We start from the raw sequence: 23758 nt of genomic DNA, 5'->3' as shown, positions 1-23758 counted from the left end.
AGCAGATAAAAACAAATGGTCTGAATGTCTTTGTGAATTACCTATCCTGGAGGAATAATCTGATCTTAGTATCTGGAGCTCATTTGTGTTTTAGGGGGACTATGAAGCAAGGTTTCTCCTGGCTCCAGCAAAAAGTATAAGAAGATAAGACCAACTTGCAATTGAAATTTGATAGTTTGATTTCATCATGGCTGTGCACTATATGTGTAACATCTTTGCACATGCTTATCGTCGGTAAAGAAAAGCAAGATGAAGCAAAGTATGCTTTGGCATCCTTCTGCATCAAACCTATATTTATCACACTGTACTCATCCTAACAGAACATATGCATCTTTCTTTTAGGAGCTCCTTTCAATCCTGTCAATGCAGGCTGCAATTTTGAGGAAGATCTGTGTAATTTCTACCAAGATCATAAAGATGGCCCAGGATGGAGCAGAGTGAAAGTGAAGCGCAATGTGTATAGAGCAGGAGATCACACTACTGGATTCGGTGAATCAAAACTGCTTTCTCCTAGAAGAGTCAAACTATATATAAGTTGTATAAAAGGTTAAGGTTAACCTATTGTATCATTGCTCACTCTGTTAAGTCATATCACTGCCACAATGATTAGCTTGTCTCAGTGCAACTCTCTGCCATTAAAGATCAGCACTCACAGCTTGGTCCTGTCTGGAGCTCTGGCTGTGCTTCCCCATGTGTAGAGGAGGAAGGTCACCTATTGAATAGTCAGGCAAGACCACAAATCAGAGTATCTTCACTGTACTGCTCTCTAGTTGCTGGAGGGATGAATCCAAAAAAATATGGATGTAAATGTAATAATAGGTTAATGCATTTTTTTTTAGAGAGCAGAAGTGGTCATTTAGGTTTTCTAGGCTTAGAATAGTTGGCTTTTTTAAGGGAGAACATAAATATTGTGTAGTGAAACCACATGATGAAAAGACTGTTAATAAATTCTGAAATTCAGACATCTCTTTAAATAGAGTATTCATGGTTATTAATCATATGCGCTAAGGTCTCAGTTCTTTATACTTGGTGCAGCGAATAATAGGCCTTGTACCCCCCCCTCCTTTTTTTTTTTGTCTCACAGTGGTAACCTTGAAAACCCTCACTAGTTTTCCAGTGAGGCCAGCAACCCAGGGAATTTTTCAGTATAAATTTGATAAGTGTTTATTTCTGGTAACTTACCCATGTGCTAGTTTAGCTAGAAGCAGACAGGATGCTTTTGGAAAAAAATGGTTATTTCCTGTCAGAGTGTGATAATCTATTTCTTGCCAGTTGGAACTGTTTTTATAACCCAAGTCTGATGCAATAACAGAAGCTGCTTTAATAGCAAATCAGCTGTATTAATACCATATTAAATACAATAATTATGCTGTCTTGCAGGCTATTATTTGTTGGCAAACACAAAGTTTACATCACAGCCTGGGTACATTGGACGTCTGTATGGCCCGACCCTGCCAGGAAACCTGCAGTTTTGTCTGCGTTTTTATTATGCCTTATATGGGTTTTTCAAGATGAGTGGCACTCTTGCAGTTTATATTTTTGAGGAGAATCATGTTGTTCAAGAGAAAATCTGGTCTGTCTTGGACTCTCCAAAGGGAGTTTGGACTCAAGCTGAAATCTCCTTCAAAAAGCCTATGCCTTGCAAGGTAAGACTCTTCAAATTTTCCAAATTCTGAGAGGAGATTTTCCTTGCCTTCTCAGAGTTCTTTGTTATAGGATTAATCCTAAGTGAGCTATACCTGCAAAGTGAATTAGCTGGAGATTTCACCAGAGGAGTTCTACCAAAAGCCATTTGAGTCTTAGTTTCTCAGCATGCTCCACATCCTCTCATTTTCGTTTGTTTCCTATGTGAGTCATATTATCGTTGCACTCAGTTGCAGATTTTAATTAATCTAAAAAGTACTGGTAAGTTCTGGTCAAAATGGGGATCTGTTCCTTCCCTAAACTCAACTGCTGGGTTACAGTATGAAACTAGAAGTCAGTGTAAATGAGAGCAATGGACTTGAAGAATTAGCAATGTCTCCTTGGAGAGGTCATTACATTATCTCAGCACATTAATAACACATTGGTACTTGACATCACCTCCTGAGTAAGTCCTTAAGCCATTGTAATTCCTTATCTCCCCTCTTTTTTCAAAGACTGACTTTTACACAGATTTCTGTAAGTGCTACTTCTGTATTTATCCTGATTTCTGTAACAGATTTTCACTACCAGTGAGTCATCTACAGAGAACCAGATGGATCACTACATGTTGACCAGAGTGTGACAATATGTTGAACATTTGAATGAAAACTTGTCTTGCAACTCTCAGTATTCCTAAATTAAAGACAAACATAAATATTTTCTCCACTAAAAATTAGTTTTTGAAATAACAGCAGTTACTGACCATAAAAGGTCAAAAACCAGCTGCCTAACTGTGTTTACAGGCAAATTTCCATTTAAAATTTCAGTCCTAGTTGTGGGGAAGTGTTTTATGTCAGACACCTGATATCTTAAAGTTTCAATGGGTTTTTTATGTGCTTTATCCATAAAACATAACAGAACTTGTAATTCCCTTTCAAGTGTTAGAGAGTAAAAAAAGAATTTTATTAGTGCCCAGCAAGTGCATAATAGAAAATTTTCTCATAGTATCATCCCAAGATACTTGTAGAGAAGTTAAAATTACAAGCTTATAATTTACTTTTGTCATCTCCTGTTTAGGTATTTCTTTATTACTTCTGGAAGGGTTTAGTAGCATAATCAACTGCATGAGTAGTGGTGACATCTGAGCATGACTGTTAGAACTGGTTGACAGTCATGGAGGTGGCAGGTTTTTAGCATCAGACATATACATGGAAAATCTTTTCCAGCATGAATTTGTGAAGAACAATTTTTGTTTTCCTAGAAGTCAGGATATGTAAAACAGTTGTGAGGAAGCTTGCCTCCCTGCTTCTGAGTATGGAGATGTGTAGGAGGGGGAGAAAAACTATGTTTTGCAGAATGGTTTATTGGCCTCTGTCAATTCTTAAAAAACTTCTCTGGATGCTTCAGGTCTTGTGAAAGTCTTCCTTCCCATGGAAACAAGTTGCAAAAGGTTTCTGTTGAGGAGGCATTCCTCAAATATCACAAAATATTGGGAGATTTACTGGGCTTTACATAAGTCAGCATGTGTTCAGTAAACCATAATTTAGGCACCCCTTAGCTAAATAACTGTATTTGACAGGGGGTTAAGTTCATAAGGTTTTCCTTAGATAAACAGAACAAAATGGGTGAAGTTCTGAAACATATTAAATGGAAAAGTACATCAAGGTGTATTACAGATGAGAAGGTAACATAAAAAATACAAATATTGCCAAAGTTTAAGCATGTCTGCTTAAGGCAGAGGGTGAAAACCTGGTGTAGTTACAGGCTGTCTGCTCATAATATTTAGAAGTAGGCTCAAATGCAGTTGCACAGTGAATTTGATTCTGACTTTTCCTTGCAATCTCATGTCCAGCTCTTCAGCCTTAATACTTTTAAAAGTCTTTTCATGCTTTATTTTGTTTGTTTCTTCTTTTCCAAGGCAACAGAAGGAAACAAAGTATTACTGTGTGGTACTGTGTAAACACTCAGATTAGTTTTCTGTGAAGATGTGTCAGCCTGGTGGTGAAATAGCTGGCAAAAACCACGCTACACATTTCAGTGTGGGGCAGCTGTGGAGGTGCACCAGTTTTGGCTGGTAGAAAGGAGTGGTAGGAACGAGCAAGTTAGGGACTACGCTTCTGTCTCTGGAGGGAGACAGTGCTGAGAGACATGACAGAAGCTTGACCTCGTTTGTCCTGTCTCCTGCAATCTGTCCTTATGTCTCTTGCATCTTCACCGAGGCATCTTTGTTTTATCTAACCTGTCCCATAGGCAATGAACCCCCCCTCTGCCCCCCACCACAGTCCTCATCTTACTCTCATCTCTGGACAATCCAATTTTTTTTTCCCTGTAATATTATTCATGTTCCATTCTGTTTGCCCTGCTTGTCCCATTTTTTACAAATTTTAGTTTCTCAAAAACTAATGACTTGACAGAAAAGATAGCACTGCCATAAAGTTCAGACTCTTGACACTTTTCTGCTTCTACTCCAAAGCCTTGGAGTGCTCAAGCTTTTCACAGAATTTTTTTGTTTAATAGGGGCAAAATAAGCCCTTTTTCCTAGCCTTGTTCTCGGAAATGATGGAACTGTTTTGAATTAAATCTTCCAAAATAAGGCTGTACCAAGGACCTAGCATGGAAAATCTGAGCTGAGATCATTGTGTCTTGGCAATGTTATAGACAAGTGAAAAACAGTCTTTCAGTGGAGAGAGGTGGTCTCAAAATAAGATAGGACTGCCACCTTTCCTCTAATACAGATGTAGTGACTGATGAGCCTATTTTATTTTTTCCTGAGATGTATCATATGTAGACTTGGATGGTAAGAAGTTGTACAGTAGTTTGGCTGAGCATCTTCTTGGTTACCAGGAGCCACTTTTGGATCAAGTCAGCCCATGTGGAAACAGTAAAGAGTCTCCTAGCTCTTCCTTAACAGCCGGTCAAGTCAACGATAATGTGTCCTGAAGGTCAAAATTATTTTTTCAGCCAGAAAACAATTGCTATAAAATAACCAATTACTCACATCCTTCATCTTTTTTCTTCTACAAATACTACTCCCAAAGCTTTGAAAAATATATGAAATCCATTTGATACATTTTAATTTTGATAGCATATTTGTTTGCACCAGGACAATAAAAAGATGCAGATTTTCAGTTCTTGGTTTCTGTAATGGCTTTTGCAAGTTCTTTTTGAATTATATAACTGCAGTCTGGCACAAGTTGATGGCTTGAGTTCTGTGAGCAGGAAATATGAAGCTGGCCAGCTGGCTTTAATATGACATTTTGAAAATAAAATGTTTTAAAGGCTAGGCAGGTATGATTCAGCTAAGCAAGTCATAAATGTCTATACCTACATACATATATGTGTGTTTGTGTGCATATATATTTATATTTATATATAGGTGTGTGTGTGCACATACTGTAAATACACATGCTGATAATGCTAGTGAAAAGGCAGGGAATTTAAAATCCTGATTTCCTAATTTGTACTTGCAGCACTGTCTCATTATATTGATTTATAATGTACCCAGGGAATCAGTGTGAGAAGAAAGAAATACAAAAAAAATTCTAATGTTTTTTGACATCACTTAAATCCTTCATGGTTTATTGTATAAGCCTCTTTAGGGGCAGCATGAAAACCTAAATCTGAATTATATAGATTATTTTCAGTTGATAGAATGTACTGAAATTGATCTTCCATGCCAATACATGTCAGGAAAATGTAGGAGCTAACTGGAAGAAAATTTGTCATGTCATTTGCATCCTTGAGAAGCTCACATGAACTGTGAAGCAAGAATCTACATTTTAATATTTTGTGTGCATGTGTGTAAACATGTGGGTAAACACCAGCGTGGAAAAATATTTTTCTTATGCAACTTCACAACGAAGTCCAAATACCTAGATTAAAATGAAGGTTTGAGTTCAGTTGGATCTGCTTTTATCAAATCTGCTCATTTTTGCTAGATTTGGGTTACCATTCTGAAGCTCAGGTTTTTGAAAGCAAACATCTTGTGGTTTTTATCCATCATGGAAGCTTTTGCAATATTACCTGGTAAAACAGTGCTTGAACCTTCCAAAGAGTTCAAAATCAAATCCTCAGAAAGGTAATTGGCATAACAGTCTATCCTACTACCCTATCTAGCTGTGGCTGCATTTTTGTTTTTTCATTGCTTAAGTATTCTCTTATTGCTCTTCGATGGTTTTTTCCTCACTCTCTTTACTTGAGTTTATCTGCTTGCTTTCTCTTATCCTCCGCAAGTAATTTTAGTTGCAATTGTGAGAAAGGAAAATCAAGTGACTCTGTGTTGCACTTGAATATTTACATGTTTTAAAACAAAGAGAAGAGAAGACTTTCTCAGAACAATAGTGAGAAACTTTCCTGCAAGATGCTGTGGAGGCCAATAGTAGACATATATTTTAAAAAATAACGGAAAATGGACCTCACAGTGACTGTAACCACAGTGGTCCAGTTGTGACCTCCAGTTCAGTAAGTTCTTCAGCTTTTTTTGGGTCAGACATAATATAAAAGCTTTAGTGCTGGTTTGTTTCTTGTACTGTTTTCCCTAAATATCTGTTATCACCCTGCTTCCTTCCTGGTACTTGATCTGAGTATCTTTGGACCTTTCTTCTCACATCATCACCATGGTGATGCTCAATGTTAAATTATTCTTGCATTTATTTCTCTTTGCTGGCAAGAAATCTGTGTTTCCTGCTTGTCCACCCAAGTCACAGGTAAATGACTAAACTAATCTTGGATAAAAAAACCCCTAGATCTCTGTGATCAAGTCACTAGTGTAAAAAACACAGTTCTCCAGTCAGGTGCCAACTGAAGGAAGGCAGACATCCTCCTCCTCCTCCTCCTCCTCCTCCTCCTCCTCCTCCTCCTCCTCCTCCTCCTCCTCCTCCTCCTGTTCCTGTTCCTGTTCCAACAAAACCTTTATTGGTCTTCCCACAATAAGGTATGCACCCTAAAGAGGCTGGAATTAGCTGCAGTCTTATAGAACAGTACTGTCATTCCTTCCCTTACCTTTTAAAATTAAAAACTTCTTGAAGGACAGTCACCAGAAATGCCTAAAATAAGAATGGTAGAGTTAGTTTGGCAACAGCAGGATAGTGCTGTTAAGTGGGAACCTCAGTTCCTGTGGTGCTTAATATGTGGTTATGGAAACAGCGTACTGGAAACTGAAAAAAGTTACTTAGGTTAGGAAGCAGTGCCTAAATGGCTTGCATCTTCTTAGTTGCTAAGCAAGGTGATATGTTGCATGAAATATTACACATCTCCTTTTGGAATCTCCAATCTTGAATGGTCAGGAAACTGTTTAATGGGAATGAGGATAGAGCCCTTACAGTAGATTTGTGGAAATCTGTGAGGGTGGTCAGGGACAGATGAGAATATCAGTGTCCTGTGTATATTTGTATGCAGGCAGTGTTCTCTACTGTGCAATCCAGCAAGAGGAGATGTAGGATAAACAGCCTGTGGCACTAGGTTATTTTGTTAGCTTTATGTTTCTCTTTCATTGTTTGTTTCTGCCCTTGGACAAGAAAGGTTTTCAAAAATACTTGTTCAACTGTCACAAGCTTATTACCAATGTTATCCAATTATTTATGTAGAAGCTTTCATATTACATTATTTTTCCAATACAAGCTCATTGTATTTACATGGCAAGAAACTGAACTTGCCTGGCAAGTGCCATTTTAAATCAATCTGTTTTAAATGACAGAAGCTTGCAGATGTTCTAATTTTGGCTTACTTGAATTCTTGATAAATGCGTTTCTGGCTGTTTAGGCCAAAGAAATACAAGCCACTTAAAATCTAGTTTTATTTAAGCTAGAGTAATTTAATTACTAGCTATGAGTAATTTGGTCTACACTTAAAACATCTGTATTGAAAATCCCTGAGACAGTCAAAATGGTTTTCCCATCCCCTGTGTGGTCAGTCCTTGGCTTACATGCTTATATGTAAGCTCTTTATTTGCATAACTGACTGAAAAGTCAGGCTCCCTATCTTGTGTGAAAACATCTTGACTGCTTATTCCTGTCAGGTCACACTTTTGTTTCTAGTGTTCAAATTATTTTTTTATTTTGTAATACTTGTGTCACTGTGAAGAAGTTAAAACAGTAGCTTCTCAGAAAAAAAACCATGTCAGACTCCACTATAACTGTTCTTCTTTAGGAAATTGAACTTTGAATGTGTCTAAGTGGCAGACTGACTTTTGTGTCTACACAGATTTACAGTGTGTCATTTAAACTAGGAATATTCATTAGGACAGAAAAAGTAAATTACCTTGCTGCAGAGGCATAGCTTGCTTTTAAGTCACCAGTTTGGACTATTTGCATATTTTTCTTCTGTTTGGCTGATCTGGCTCTCTAATTGAGCAAGATGTATACGTTCTGGGATAAACAAGGAGGAAAGAAAACACACAGAACATACAGGGATCCAAGGGAACATATAGGCATCTTCTTTTCTCCCGTTCTCAGTCCAGCTCCCACTAAACCTTCTATGGCAAGCTTCCCACTACACTGAAGGTACCTTACTGCATGTCCTTCTATTTCTTCTCCTCTAAAAGCAGATTAACTTTATAAGTGTGTGAGTTTTAATTCCTTGTAGAGTTGCTGAGTGCTAAAGATGAGAAGTCCCTTCTACCTCACCCAGTATCTGCAGCACAGCCCAATGTGGTGTCTTAGCAGAAGCTTGCTCAACCGGCCGTTTTCATCTGGCATTGCTCATATCTCATATCATCCAGGATAAGTGCTAACAAAGGATTATTGGTATTTTGAGACTGAAGGCCAGGACCATTGATTAGGCACTGCAAGATAAACAAACCAGCTTCTAAGCTGGGGCAATGGTTTGGAAGGAAACTGACTCCCTAGCCCTGTCCTGTTATTGGAACAAAAAGAAACATGAGAGATATGTTTTATTTTTCGTAACACGGGTAACAACACTCTTCACTGGATAGTGTTTTTAATTTAGCATCCAAAATAGTATGAGAGTCCAGGAATCTCTGTTACCTAGCTTGAAACAATCAGTATGTTGTTCATCTGCCATTCTTTATGACAAAAAAAGCTCAGCACAAAGAATCCCCTATTGTCTTCTCCAAGGCATGAGATAAAGTCATAAGATTTTATTTTGGAAAAATTGACCAAGCAAATATTTTAATTCAAAACAAGAACAAATGCAAAGCAACTTGAGATTAGTTCTATTGAGACTGCAGGAAGGATTCAGAGATCTGACTTAGTGTGAAAATGAGTAGTTTTGTAAATCCAAGTTGATACAGTTTTGGTAGGTAAAGTTCAAATACTCAAATATTTTGCTTTATGACAGAAAAGTATATTTAAAACAGAAGAAGAGTGAATAAATTTGACCTGTGAATAAAAATGTTCTAGTCCATTGCTTAAAATTAAATCAAGAATGTAACAACAAAATAAAATGAGGGGACTGTAACAATTTCAGTAGATTTGCTATAGCCAGTACTGAAAACTCTGCACTCACAAGTACACGCTCCCAAGTAGAAGACTTTGTAATTTCATCCCTGAAATTACGGAGTTTGCCCATGGCAGTGCGTCCCTCAACACCACAAAAATCAAGTGGAAAACTAGTGAAGCTTAAGCTACAGATGGCAAAGCTGAACAAGTCACTGAATCAGATCAATCCTTTAGTTGTACAAAGATTACTGGTTCAATGGTCTTTGAGAGACCACAGTTATAGTTGCGATGCTTTTTAAATGGAGGGCTTTCTCCAGGACCCAATGGGTAGTTACATACCTTGTATGGAACAAATTACTGCAATCTAAGAATAAAGAACTTTATCCTGCTCCCAATGAGGTCAGTACTAAAGCATCGCTTAAAACATGACTCCACAGTGTGGAAATGTTATTTCACAAATGGGGACTGACTTCACTCTTACATGCGTGGTTTTCTGAAGATTCATGGATTTAGGGCTATAATATGTCTTTAGTTCATTACAAATGTTCACCAGAATACATTTATTAAAATTTTGGCCAATGATATTCACCCAATGTCAGTATCTTATTTATGCTTATTTTATGCTTTTTCCAAGAGATGCTACTGTTTTTAAGGGATTGCCCCTGTGTCCTGACAATGAATTTATAAAGTATGAAAAAATTTTTGTCCTGTTCAACCTTGAGGCTAAGATACAGTTCCACAGTGGGAAGAAAAGAACAAAAAAAGGTGTGAGGTTTAGGCCACCATATGCTGAGCAGTTTTGCATTCTGTGCAGGGGCACTCCTTAACTCCATACCAGTGGTAGTTTACAAGACAGATAATCAATAATAATCAGGCTTGGGAGCACTGAATTGAAGATTTTCAAAAATTGCTCCTCCCTGGGCAGCATAATGCATAAGCCCTTCCAAGTTTTTGGTGTAGTTCCTGTTATCATAAGCAAATGAGTCAATAAATACTACATAGCAAAACAAACTGGCAAAATACTATGTAAGTACCATACTGAAAGTGTTACCGAGGCTACTAGAAGAGAACGTACTAAATAATGCTCTAACAACTTTTGAATGCCATTTTGTACCCATGTGAAATTTGTCAGTCAGCATTTAACCTCAAATATGCAACTGAGGTGTTGTCCAGAAGATTAAACAGTTAGAAGTGACAGTAATCCATCTGCTCAACACAAAGGAATTGTTTTGAAAAACTCCTCCTAAATTATGGTCATAACCCCAGTGGTCAGACAGATGGTTTGGTGTAGTTAGGACAAGAAAACCACCAGCAGTGTTTTCATAAAATAAATCCTAATGTGTCTACTGTAATTCAAAGAAATCTGTGTCAATTTTGGCAGAGGGGCAACTGAGAGTCTTAGAGTTTCTTTACATTTTATTTTACTATCTCATGAGTGACTTGTATTTTCCATGGCAGAATTAATGTTTACTCAAATCAATGATCTTGGATGTTTTTATTAACCTCCACAAACTCAGATGAGCACTGTGAATCATGCATAACATTTCAAGTCTCCTCTGTTACAATGTCATGGCACTGAGTCATTTATGAAAAATCCAATTGTGTGCAGTAGTTTGAGTTCCTCTCTATTATTCTTTGCATTTTGCCACAGCCTTTTTTGTCCATCACTCCACATTACTCCTTTAAATTTATTTTTCCAGGGATAAAACCTCCTAGTTTCAGGATAAGATAGCTGAAGATATTTGAGCTGTTCATGTTGGGTGTTGGGCAAGAAAAAAACACAGCCTCAGTGAGTCATGTTTTCTCAAAGACAAAAATACTCTAATAAAGTGGGAATTACATAGAGATATACATAATTTGCCTACAAAAGTGAGAAAATATTTTCTTTACATTGAAAACATACATTTAGTCCCCACTAGAATTGACATTTCAGTCATTGGCAGGATGTGCCAAGGCAAAGTGCATCCATTATTCCTGTTCTGTAGATTTTAAAATTATCTGTGCTTTTGGAAAAAACACTTAACATTTCAGACTCTTAACAGTGCCAGGTTTTATACATGACACTTCCTTCCTGTATCACAGGTTGTCTTTGTTAGCTGGTGTAAAAGCTTCTGGGACTGTGGACTTGTGGCACTGGATGATGTATCATTGAGCCTGGGAAGCTGCCAGGCTGCTGGTAAGACCATGTGTATTTGTCATCCAACAGCTGCTATCCTTTTGAGAAGAGTTCATATACCTTCATTTTCCAAGCCTGTCCTACAGCTGACTTCATCCTGTTGTGTTTCTTGTATTTTCTTTTTTTTTTCCCCAATAAGTATTGCATAAATCCTATTTTTACAAAGTAGCAAACATCCAGCAAGGACCAGTTTTTGCTCACAGGGGTACCAGCTAACTCCTAATCAATTTCAGTGACTCCAGAGCAGTTGCATATAGGTGAAAGGTCCTTTGACGGCATTAAAATAAACTCACAGTTCAACTGAGTGAAAAGTAGTTTTCAAATGGTCCTTAAGAAGCCAGGAATGAACCCTGTGTTTTTCAAAACACAGCGTAATTTTTTTTTTAGGCAAGAAATATAGTTGTGCAAGGTCAAGGCACAGCCTCACCTGAGCTGCAGTTCTTTGATAAAGACATAGAAAAGCAGTCCAAGACTCCCACTGTAGTGAGAGAAACTGAATGGTTTTCAGCAAAATTTTACCCTCTGACATGCACAGGCCAACCTCTCTGAACTCACCAAACTTCCCCTTTTGTGGCTTTGTGAGGTTTGACAATACAACAATTGTATCCTGATTTTTTAAAAAAGTTCTCATGAGGCAGGCACAATCTATAATCCCATTCCTCTTTGGAATAAAGTCATGCCTTTGCAATGACCCTAATAGCTTTTTAATGACCTATCTTGATTGGATTTTATGCATTCAGGCTAAAAAACAGAGAGAAGTCACATGTACAAAACAAGATGCCATTTTTCCAAACTATTTCCAACAGTTGTCTTGCTGTAATTTTTAAGTAATTGGAAAAGGAACCAAAGCTGCAGAACTGGTATCTGGGTGTAGAGTCATGCCATGGCTTGTCTCTGATGGCAGCAAAATAAATGCCTGAAAAATGCCCCAGAGGTATCAAGGCTTCCTCCTCTTCAAAAGGTGTAGGCAGCTCAAAATGTTTACTTCTGAATGACAAATTAGGATTACCTGACAGAAGCTTCCTGGCATGCACCTGAATTATATCACCTTTGGTATGATCTAATAGAATTGAAATAATGAAAATACTCCAGTAATTGCAGCTCTGTGGTATGTTGTAGGCTGCAGTAGAGTCTGGTGCCAAAGGAACAGAGGACAGCTAAATGTGGCATTGATTTCAGTTCACAGAAACTCCAGTCTTTGACAATGCTCATTTATTATGCATGTTATACGTGCTGGGACTTATTAACCTGCTTGGGGTGCCAAAACAGTGAAGAAAATTACACTGGTAATTCTATAACAGTTATAGAATCATAGAATTGCTAAGGTTAGAAAAGACCTCTAAGACCATTGAATCCAACCATTAAAACCAAAAGACCTCATAAGATCATCTAGTCCAAAACACTATTGTGAAGACTAATAAACTGTTTTAAAGAATCCTAGGACTAGTGAATCCTACTTAGTGAGCTAGACTAGGGCACAGATTTCCCCAAAGATGTGAAGACATTTAAATTAAATTTTATACAACAGTTTGAAGGTAGCTTGTATAAGCTTGTAACTATTGTAAGCATTGCCAGGTAGCTGTAATTGATGTCTCAACAGGTGAGGAAATGCAATACATTACTTGTGTAATCTTTCCATGCATCAGTCTAACGTATTTGAAGTTTTAAACTATATCCTCTCCTTACAGATTTGTTGCTGCCCACTCCTGGAGAATGCACTTTTGAAAAAGATGAGTGTGTGTTCACCCAGAAGAAGAGAGGTCGTGGTAGCTGGCACAGGAAGAGGGGTCCAACTCCCACTTCTTACACTGGACCAAAAGGAGACCACACTACTGGGGTAGGTGAGTTAAATTCCACATTGAACTTTCAGAACAGAGTTTGGCAGTTAATAAAAAGTATTAACAAAATATTTTAAATGATAACCAGAAGATAGAGAAAGCTTTTGCTTTTCTATTCAGAAAAGTTACTAATCAAACGAAATAAGCCCATTACACAGGGAACTCATGCGTGGTTTTGAGAATATGACATTTAATCTGAATTATCTCTAGGCCATGTCAATAATTTGATTGTCATGTCCCAAAGTAGCCTTTTCCTTAGGAGATAAAAGAAGAGGATGACTCTCCAGATCTCACAGAAAAAGCTCCTTCCAAACTCCCGGATTACATGAATATTCCCTGAAACTGACTTAAGATCTATTTTCAGTTTACGTGGATCATTAAGTAGTCTGAGAAGTGAGGCTGATAGCTTGACTTTAAAACTGAGAGCCTTTTAAGCATGGTCTGTGAATGATTATTTCTTAGTTCATTTCTTAACAGCAAGCTGTGCAAGGGGTTTGGATTCTTCTGTATGAACCCCTTTGGGTTCAAACTTAGAAGAAAACATGAAGAATAAAAGAGATCCCACAAGCCTTTATCTTGAAAATGTGCTCCACAAGCTCACTAGTGCAAGTTCAAGTATTTAGGACTCCCATTAGCATGACGGCACAGAAAACTGCATCACCACCAACCATAGCCTAAAGCATACCCTCAGATGTACCTGCAGCTGTCTCAGAATTCCAATGAATCAACCTCTATCGGAATGCAATTCCTGGTGTAACAGCAGCTGTAGTATATTCTTCCTTTGTATTCTTTTCTGTGGCTACATATTTCAACAGATATAACCAAGTTTTAAGGGTTCAGGCCATGAACTGGTGGAAGGCAAATTCATGCCCCTCATTCCATCACTCAGATATCACCAGCTGGAGCAAACTGAAGTGTGTGAGAAGACTGAGGAGCATCCCCACATCCCATCTGCTGCATAAAGCAACTGTTCTGTTTCAAGATGTACGCTCTGCCAGCAGACAGTGAACTCAGATAATGCAGGAACTCTTCATGCAGTCCCAGTGTTCCCTTTTTGTGGTCTGTCCCTTTACCTGCCTGTCTGTCACCAGAAGTCGTGGGGGTGAGATTGCCTTCAGAGGGAGTGGGAATTCCCAAGGATCAGTTAGACAGGCAGAATGCTGAGAGCAGCAACACCAACGAGTGGACACTTGAGAGTACCTTGTGGTACTCAAGAGTCCTATTTTCTGTGCGAGCCCCTAGTGAAGACATCTCCTCCCAGCAAGGTTGTAGTTTGGTGGTGAGCAGCAGTAAAGAGAGAAGGTGAAAAGGAACATTATCTACAGCTGTAGATCCATAATTCATGCAGTGTATTGGAGAATTCCCAGGCTGGTTTGTACCAAACCTAGTGCAATCCATTTCAAATATTTTGTTGTTCACTATGCATAGAAGTACCTTCAGTTAAAAATCAAAACTTAAAACTCATATTACAGCATAATAAAATAACTTGCCTTTTTCTCTAAAGACTGAATCATATTATAAACTTCTTATAAAGACTAGATCTCTTGGCTTTATGAATTCAAACCCAGCGTTATTACAGCACACCATTATTACAGTATCTCAAATATTACAGTTCACAAATGCAGAAAGTCTGTGAATCATTAACAAAATAGTTTCAATCATGGGGGTTTTTTTTATATAATGAGTATATTGAGCACAATGAACCTTCCAACGTAATGTATCCTACTTTGCTAATATTTACTTATGTCTTTTAAAGGATACTACATGTATATAGAGGCATCTAACATGGTCTATGGACAGAAAGCATACCTAGTTTCAAGATCACTAAGAGGAACATCTGGAAAACAGTGCCTGACATTTTTCTATCATATGTATGGAGCTGGGACTGGATTATTAAGTGTTTATCTAAAAAAGGAAGGGGATGATGAAGAAATACCTTTGTGGAGGAGGACAGGGGAACAAAGCATCTCATGGCTAAGGGGACTGATAGAATATGAAAGTGATACAAACTACCAGGTAAGAAAAAAAAGCAAGAAACAGTCAAATTGGAATATTGAAATGAAGTATGTACTAGAATCCAAGTTTTGTATTGTTTAAAAAAAATTACAATAAAATGTTTAAATGTAGGTGGCATTGAATGGATACCTGAAGAACATGAAATAATGCAATATTTTACAAATGAAGTTAGGGAGGGATTTATTAAAGACATGAATAAGTTGCAAGTAGGAAAAGAGTTATGAATTCAAATGTATTTAAATGTATTAAATGCTATTTTAAAGTACTTAAATTTAGATGCTATCATTTTTTATCAGTAGTGGTAGGACTTTTTCAAGATCATTTGTGTAATTTCTTTTCCTTCAGTTGTCTGTAGCCCTGTCCAGATTTGACACAGCTACTGAGCTGTGATGAAATGGCAGCTTCTTGTAGGATGATCTTTCTAAGGGGGCACCAAGGAGAAGGAATGATACAAAGCCAGAGGTCTGTCCAAGGAGAGGGGAAAACAAAAGGCAGAGGAAAGTAGAGGGGAAGGGAGAGCAGAGGAGGGGATAAAGGGTATCCCTTGAATAGGTTGCATGGGTATTATTTTTTTCAGTCCTTCCACCATTTGGATTAATGAAAATTTGTGTTTCACTTTACAGATTATTTTTGAGGCAATCCGTGGTGTGTCAATAAGAAGTGACACTGCTATTGATGATATTCTGTTCCAGGCAGGACCTTGTTTGGGTAAGTTTCAAGATACTTTGTAAGAGACACCTGAAATTCCCAGTGCTTGTTTGTGGGTAGTGATGTTTCCCTTGAGTCTCCATTTGAATTTAGTATCAGGCTGCTGGGTTAGTGCAGAACTTTTGCCCTCTAATAGGATGTGAGATCATCCTCAGAATCTCAGCTAGTAAACCAGTGGCTGTAAACTTTTTAAAAAACACATGACAATACCATTTAAATCCAGCATGCCAATTAAATTCTGCTGTAAGTATTCTTATGTATGACAAAAATAAAAATAATTACAGTATTTCTTCATTCTTTGTATTCCAGAAGTGGAAGAAATTCAGTTCTCATCAGGCTATCCAGACAGCTTAAATGAAATTGAGTATTAAATACAGTCTGCTGAAAGGAATGAAGCACATTGAAGAATTGTATGTTAGAAAGTGCATGAACTGCCTGTTTTAAAATATGATTTAATTAAATACTGGTCTGGTTTGAATACACACCAATACATAGGAAAAACTTGGAGCACTCATGTTCCTTGCCTTTTCAATGAAATTATTGACTCAGGGCTTGTTAGACCATAATTTTTTGATACTATTTCCTCTTCTGCATGAGGTATCAGTTATTACATAAAGACTTCCCATTTTGCACAGATCATTCATTTTTAATTTTTTTAACGTTTTTGGTATATAAGTAAAAAGAGGAAATTCAAGTTGCACAATTGAAGTCCAATATTGTGTTACCTTAAATCTGCATTCAGTGAATGTTTTGTGTTGGGGATAGAATGGATTTTTGTTAAGAAAATTATAAATGCTTTGAAATAATAAAGAAAATAGTGTTAGCTACTAGTATTATCCTACAGGTTAAGTGCAATTATTCTCAATGACAAATCTCTCTGGGAAACTTAATACTCTGCTGGCAATTTTTTGTGATAGCGTATTATTTTACTATGACAAATATATTTGTCAATAACAAACTCACTTCCAGTGTTCAGTATAATTCAGCATGAGATGCTAGCCTGTGGAATTATATGAAATGAAACACTTTAAAGCCATAGGTTTTCTGGGATGAGAGTCTTGATGTTTTTGGATTTTTTTTATTAAATAAGTTTGTACACTCACAGAGAATGCACTTACACTTTGCCCAACCACAGATGTCTTGCATTTATATTAATAGGAAATTGAATTCACGTCTTGTTAATTTTAAAGGTTTTATGTATTTGTGTGTAAGGTTTTTTTAAAATTTACTATAACTTCCTAATAAAATCAAAGTTTGAGTATCATCCTATTGCTCTGCTCTATATTTCGTACTAATCAGTGTAAGGGGAAAGAACTGAACCTAATAAAGTAGCGTGAATTCATTATTTTTAACATGAAGAGAATGAAATGTGTGGATCACATGACCTAAGAAGGCCAACAAAAAGTAATCTGAACTGCTGCAGGAAGCTGTGTACGGAGTGGTAGAAATTATTCTTACAGCCACCATATCCTGATCCTTTCAGAACAAAGAATATGCTTTTCCTAACAGCCTATAAGGATCAACAGCACCTGGGATGATCTAGGCCCTTGCATCTTTTGTAAATTTTCATTTTGGTGGCAGAAACAATTGAAGAGAATGTTCAATGTAATACGTTCAATACTCATGCATTTATTTAACCACACAGATTGAAGCCATTTTTCGGTTCCTAGAGACTCAGGAAGAGCCAGAAGGAATTGGTATCTTATCTCCCTCTCCTAGGTACCTACAGTCTCCCTAGCCAGCTGCTTATGAACACGTCTCTCTTGCTATTATTCAAAAATGAAAGCAAACAGAAATAATGCACTGTTTCCAATGCATCAACACAATTTTACAGTTGTTCTGTAAAGTGCATGTTTTGTTATCAATATTCAGCTCAAATTATCTAAGCAGAAAACAAGTGAAGATGAAGTGGTTCAGATAATCAGACTTGGTGGTTCTCTGTATGTAAATGAAATGAAGCATGAAGTACAACTATTAGGCTCTATCTCTAAAGTTTTACATAACTCTGTCTCACTCCATCAAAATAATCAGATTTAGGCTGATAAAATAAAAGCCTAAATGAAGGACTCTAACCTGTTCTCCACTGAGTAATTTCTAGGGACCTCAGTGCTACAGTGATTTTATCAGTATTACTGAAGGAAATACTTATCCACAAGGTGTGAAGCATTGTCCTGATGAGGGGAGGGGGATGGGGGGGGAAGCAAAAAAGGTGGGGGAAAAAACTCACCAAAAAAACCAAACCAAAGAAACACTGAAGTTCTTCCCTAAGTAGGGAACATCACCTTTTCAATCATTTTTTTTGGCAGGAATTAAAGTACAGAGGGAAAATTTGAACGGTGGCTTTCATTTACTTCAATGTCTGATGAATATCAGTTCATAGAATAGGAAATTCAGAAACTAGTGAAAGAATGGCTACAAAACATTTGAAAACTGGGTATGGTGCATTAAGATTTCTCCACTAGCAAACTTCAGTTTTATGGTGAGATAAAAAAAATATTCTATTAGCTCTGTCCAAATCAGAAACTCCTCATGCAATTGATTTCTGCCCTGGAGTCATATTTATTTACTTTTTTTTTTTTTCTTCACTGCTGCAGTAGCTGTACCAGTACCACAGTGGGGCAAAGAACAGTTCTTTTGAGACTTGCCATACCAGGCCTGTTTAATGTCTGAAAATTCTTCAAAAGCTAGTGAAGACCTTACAAGTAATTGCTTTGATCCCAGTTGTGTCACAATCTGTAAAATGGAAATGAAAAAACCTTGAAAAGCAGGTAAATGCCCCAAGAGGTAATGGGCTTGTATTTGATTGCCGTAAATGTAGCTTTGTGCTGGACTGGAGCCCAGCTTATCCTGAGATCAGTGTAAAGCCCTTTTATTGTCTTCCTGTTCAATACCATCCTTATTTTAATATTGGTTTTATTTTTTAAATATTGACCCATTAATTTTCATTTTATCATTATCCTTAATAATTTCCAAAAAGAGGGGGCAATTCAGATCTCATTTACACCAACAGAAATCCAGAATAACAGCTGTTATAAAATGTCATAGTTATTCTGTCTCTGTAAAGTAAATGAAATGGTATTCTGACTATGGTGTCACACCAAAATAAACCTAACACAAACTTCACAATAATGAATATTAATAAAGACATGTCAAGCCAAGCACTAAAAGAGCTGGCATTTTGTCCACCTGGATGTGAGCAGCGCTTGCCAGTGTGACTGCCCTCACTCAGGAGATGCAAAGGAGCAGCGGTGTAGGGCAAAGCCTGGAGAGAGCACGCTCCTCTGGCAGTGTGACAGACACACTGAGTCCTGTTCCATCTCTCATGTTTTGAGAGAGAAAACTTGACTCTGATCGCACCTCAAAGAAAAGACGAGCCGTCTGTTGTGATGGATTCCCCGGCCACTCAGGAGCTCTCCTGAGGCCTCAGCCTCGATTCCTGGCTCCGGGGCTCACCCTTGAGCTGCGTTCCCAGAAACACCCGGGAACAACTTCTTGTCTGACAGCCATTCTTGGAATGTTATCTACCCGAACCATTAGCCTGAATCATGGAATCACAGAATTGCTAGGGTTAGAAGGGCGCTCTGGAGATGATCTATTCCAACGCGCCCTGCCAAGGCAGGGTCATCTACAGCAAGTTACACGGGAATGTGTCCAAGTGGGCTTGAATGCCTCCAGAGAGGGAGACTCCACAACCTCCAGAGAAAGGCTGTTACAGTGCTCTGCCACCCTCAATATAAAGAAATTCTTCTCATGTTGAGGAAAGCTCTTGAGCTTTACTTTATGGCCATTGCTCCTCATCCTGTCGCAGGACACCACTGAAAAGAGTCTAGCAACCTCCTATTGGCATCCGCCTTTGCATCAATGAGATTCCGTCTCAGTCTTCTCCAAACTAAACACGCCCAGCTACTCATAATGCTGTAAACGAACGCAGGGAACGCGGCGGTGACCGGCCCGCACGGGCAGCGGAACGCGGGGCAGGGCACGGCTCCCACCCGGCCTCCGCAGGGCGCTGCGCCGCGGCCGCCACAGCAACAGGGGCCGCAACGCCCCGCCCCGCCCCGCCAGCCAATGGGCGCCGGCGCTCCAGGCCAATGAGGAGCTTTAGGGCGGGTCAGTCCCGCCCCCCCCGGGCAACCGGGCCGAGCGCGCGGCGCGGGCTCAGCCGCAAGGGGCAAGGAGGGGCGGCCTGGGGGAAACATGGCGGCGGCGTGGGAAAAGGGAAAAGCTGTGGAGAGTGGTGAATCCCCCTTCGTACTGGGCTCCATCGTCAGGATCTTCATGAAGAACTTCCTGTAAGTGAGCGGGGGGCGTTTCTTCCCACTTGAGCGGCCGCGGCCTGCTCCTTCCGCCCCGCTGTAGAGGGGCCGAAGCAGCGCAGCGGGGTCGCGCGGGTACCGAGGGCTGGCGGGGGCGGGGGTGCGGAAAGCGATGTTCCAGGGAAGGTGGTGTCTTACTGGGCGTGGGGCGCTGGGAGACACTGCTGTGTGGGTTACGAGTCCCAGGGGTTGTCGGTGTCTGTCGCTTCCCTGGCAGCGCGTTCCCCGGTGCTGGGCAGCCTTGCCCAGAGACGATGGCTCCTGTCGGCCGTGCAGCCTCTCGTGCTCTTCGTCTCTCAGGCAGGAGGCTGCCAAGCACTGGAGAAGGGGAGACTGCAGAAAGCCCTTGTAAGACAGTGGCGACGCCTTGAGACCCATTAGGATGAAGAGTGTGTGGTCTTTGCACGTATTTTTTCCACCTGCTCTGTACTGCGAATACCATGGTTTTTGGGCGTATTTAGACTAGCAGGAATCGTCGGACCATTTTCTTACGGCTCCATGCTAGCCTTGAAAATCTTCAGTAGTGTAGCGCATGAGTCACGTATTAGGTGTTAATTGAATCCTCAGAGATAGTAGTTAAATCCTCCTTAAGGTTCATGTACCTTCTCTTCCGCAGGTATATGGTTTGTAATATTGCGTTGCCATTATGTACTTTGTACTCCTCCTTTTTTGGTAGTATTTCAGCTCTCTGTGTTTGGCACAGTTCAGGAATAGGAAATTCGTCAAATGATTCCTTATAAATTTAGGGTGTTAACTTGAGTTTGCCTGGATGAGTTTGGTCTCTTCCCGTAGTTACTATTGCAGCAGGCATTCTGGATGCACATGGTGAAAGATGTCTAATGCAGTTAGGAAAAAAACCCGAACACTGGGGATGATTTGATATGAGTTGAACTCCAGAAAGCTACTGCATTATCTGTTTTCTGTCTTCTTTTTGATGCATAAAATAAAATGAGATCCTGGTAAGTTTATTTAAAAAGTTATTATTCTGTTGCTGGATTTTATTTTGCGCAGTCACTGATTTTAAAGAAAGTTCTGAGTACTTTGGCTGGTGGGAGTGTCTTCCATGGTGTTTCACTGAAATGTTAGTTTTCACTCTCGAGACTTTCTTACAAAATGGTATTTCGCAATTGAGTCTAAAGGAGGTAATTTTATCTGTTTAATAAAGTAATGAAATGTTTCTAAGCAAGTTCCTTTTTTTTTTTTTAAAGGTAATACAGTGTTTTAAAATTCAAAAACTTGCTGTGCTTTCCAGGACATACACTGTCTGTGAAGTACATCCAGGGCCGAACCTGAACGTGGTTGTTGGTGCTAATGGCACAGGCAAGTCAAGTATTGTTTGTGCCATCTGCCTGGGACTGGCTGGAAAACCTGCTTTCTTAGGGCGAGCTGATAAGGTAATTATGAGCTTTTGAAATTTTCATAGTTAAGGTGAATTTCATTCAGAGCACTGTCTAGCAGAGGATGGGGGAAAGACTCTCTTCCTTGATTTACTTTACTTTTATAAAAAGTGAGGCATCTGAATTGAAGAGTAACCTGGTCCAGAGACAAAGGGGAGTTATTTTAATTAACTACTAGCTGTCTTGTATAAATTATGAAATGAAAACACCTAAATTGTAGGGCGGTCTGAGTTGACTAGAGATTTTATTTGAAGATGACTAAGCATACACGGTGGGGTAGAAAAATGCCACTTAATGGCTTAAACATTTGATAAGAAGTACCAACTAAGGGAGGAATAGACAAAGTCTAAAATAAATTTCAAAATACGTAGTACCTCTAGAAATAACATACTAATGTGTCTTGAAAATTCATCTGAAAGCATAGAGGCACTGATCTTTGATTTAAATGGAATTCGGATTGTTCTACTCTATTTTCACTTTTTACTGTCAAGATAAGTATTGATTCTGTAGTAGGAAGGTACTATCTTGACATTTTCAAATTTTTGCACTTGCTTTCTTGGATATTCTCGTTGGATGCAATTTCTCTGAGTAGGTTTGGAGCAATGAATCTGGGTGCCTGAATGATTGCACACATTCTCTTGAAGCTGCTCAGTCATAAACAAATGGGAACATGGGAATTGACTGGATGGCAATATTGTGTGTTGGTATTTCTCTTTAATTCTCATGATGTATTTTCATGCTATTAGAGTTGTCGGTTCTAGTACAGGTACTCAGCACTGTCTTTTCACTTGTGTTTGTTCCCCAAATTCACAAGAACTTCTTCCTGTCTGTGGATCTGCTGATTATAATTTGTTCAGTTTTGGAGGCTCAAGTTGATCAGAAATTGTGTGGAGGAGGTTCTAATGCTGATGGTGGAGGATAGTAGTGTCTTCCTTTGTTTTTAGTTATTGCTTTATTTTGCTTTTAATTGTGAGTTTTCAATAAACTACATTTTTAAGTAGCTCCATTATACAAATGTGTATTCTTGTAAGGTAATACATTTTATTTTGAAATAACAACTTGTAATTTAATTTTGTAGGTTGGTCTGTTTGTGAAGCAGGGGTGCATGAAAGCCATAGTGGAAATTGAACTGTAAGTGGTAAAACTCTTTCCTCATGTGCTTTTAATTGGATCATTTCCCCACACAGTAATTCACAAACTTGTGAGAAAAAAATTTGTTGTGCAGAGGTTTGTCTTTAGGCTTAATTTGTCCTTTTTTGATTTCCGCAGGCTTCGGAACATAAAGTTATTTAGTTATCACACAAGAAATAAGCAGTGATGGATACTCTTGATCTTGCTTTCTGGAGCATTTCACCTTGTCTTGATGTACAAAAAATGCATAGAAAAAGATAGTTCTGTATGGTGTCTTTACCTTTTGATTACATTTAAGGTTCTGATGATTTTGTCACTCCTGCCATCACTATGTGGTGGTTGGAATTCTTTTCATTAAAGAAAAAGGACAAAAGCCTAAGTTTTAAAACAGATTGTTCTATCTTCACTTTCTTATACTGATATTGCTGGAAGGAGGGGCTTGCCTACATTCTCACTGAAAACATCACATACGGATAGAAGTAAAAGAAAAGATCTGACGAATTCCATGTAATACAGTCTCGTAGGTAAGCTGTGGCAAAACAGAGCAACTGGAAATCTTTTGGACTTAAAATTTTATTAGTAGCTTATGCATAGGGCAATGCATCTTTTTTTGTGGATGCTATGGCACAGGTGATTTTAACAAGCCTTAGCCTAGTCTGTTGCCCTGAATGAAAGAGAAAATAGAGATAGTGACCTGATTCATAGCCTGTGTTAATTTGCATAACAATTGGCCAGCCTGATCAGAATTTTAGAGAAAATTTATTTTCTAAAAAGAAAATTTTATTGAGACAAAAAAAAAAAAAACCTGCAGCAGGCCTTGGAAAAATGTCTGTCCATTTTGGTTATTGTGGGAATGATCAAGTAAGACCTTCTTTAGTGTTTGGCCAGACAAGATGTATTCAGGAAATAGGATGTCTTTCAAGTAGATGGTGCGTTGTTTTAACATAAATATATTCCAATGTTACTTGAAATTCCAGAGAGAATCTTGCAATGTGTGAAGATTCTGTGTTTCATAGCTCATTAGACCTAGCATGTCATGGTTGCAGTGTAGTTGAGTCCTTTGTCTGATTGGTAGAAAATGTTTGAATGCAACATGTAGGATGGGAGACTGATGCTGAAGATTGCTTTTTTGACAGGAACTAAAAATTGAAGTTCT

The 23758-nt window shown here is 38.6% G+C and overlaps 2 protein-coding genes across 8 annotated transcripts in view; both read left to right on the top strand.

The window, feature by feature from the left end:
• Nucleotides 1–17022, top strand: part of MAMDC2 (MAM domain containing 2) — a 55679-nt gene extending 38657 nt beyond the window's left edge. For 2 of the 4 annotated variants that reach the window (XM_059492157.1, XM_059492159.1), the window contains exons 8-14: nt 343–489; nt 1381–1646; nt 11103–11196; nt 12885–13037; nt 14791–15050; nt 15674–15758; nt 16068–17022. In XM_059492157.1, the coding sequence (XP_059348140.1) occupies nt 343–489; nt 1381–1646; nt 11103–11196; nt 12885–13037; nt 14791–15050; nt 15674–15758; nt 16068–16129 (1067 nt within the window). In that variant the 3' untranslated portion in view covers nt 16130–17022. Of the gene's footprint in view, nt 1–342; nt 547–1380; nt 1647–11102; nt 11197–12884; nt 13038–14790; nt 15051–15673; nt 15759–16067 lie in introns of all 4 variants that reach the window. The other 2 variants (XM_059492156.1, XM_059492158.1) reach the window with 1 other exon arrangement.
• A 2868-nt stretch (nt 17023–19890) lies between these two features.
• SMC5 (structural maintenance of chromosomes 5) overlaps nt 19891–23758 on the top strand; it is a 42471-nt gene continuing 38603 nt past the window's right edge. For all 4 annotated transcript variants that reach the window (XM_059492613.1, XM_059492614.1, XM_059492615.1 and 1 more), the window contains exons 1-3: nt 19891–20050; nt 21327–21468; nt 22550–22602. In XM_059492613.1, coding sequence (XP_059348596.1) covers nt 19956–20050; nt 21327–21468; nt 22550–22602 — 290 coding nt within the window. In that variant the 5' untranslated portion in view covers nt 19891–19955. The remainder of the gene's footprint in view (nt 20051–21326; nt 21469–22549; nt 22603–23758) is intronic.

This window comes from Ammospiza nelsoni, chromosome Z (assembly GCF_027579445.1).
Source record: "Ammospiza nelsoni isolate bAmmNel1 chromosome Z, bAmmNel1.pri, whole genome shotgun sequence".
Taxonomy (NCBI): domain Eukaryota; kingdom Metazoa; phylum Chordata; class Aves; order Passeriformes; family Passerellidae; genus Ammospiza; species Ammospiza nelsoni.
This window is presented reverse-complemented; position numbering and strand designations above follow the sequence as displayed.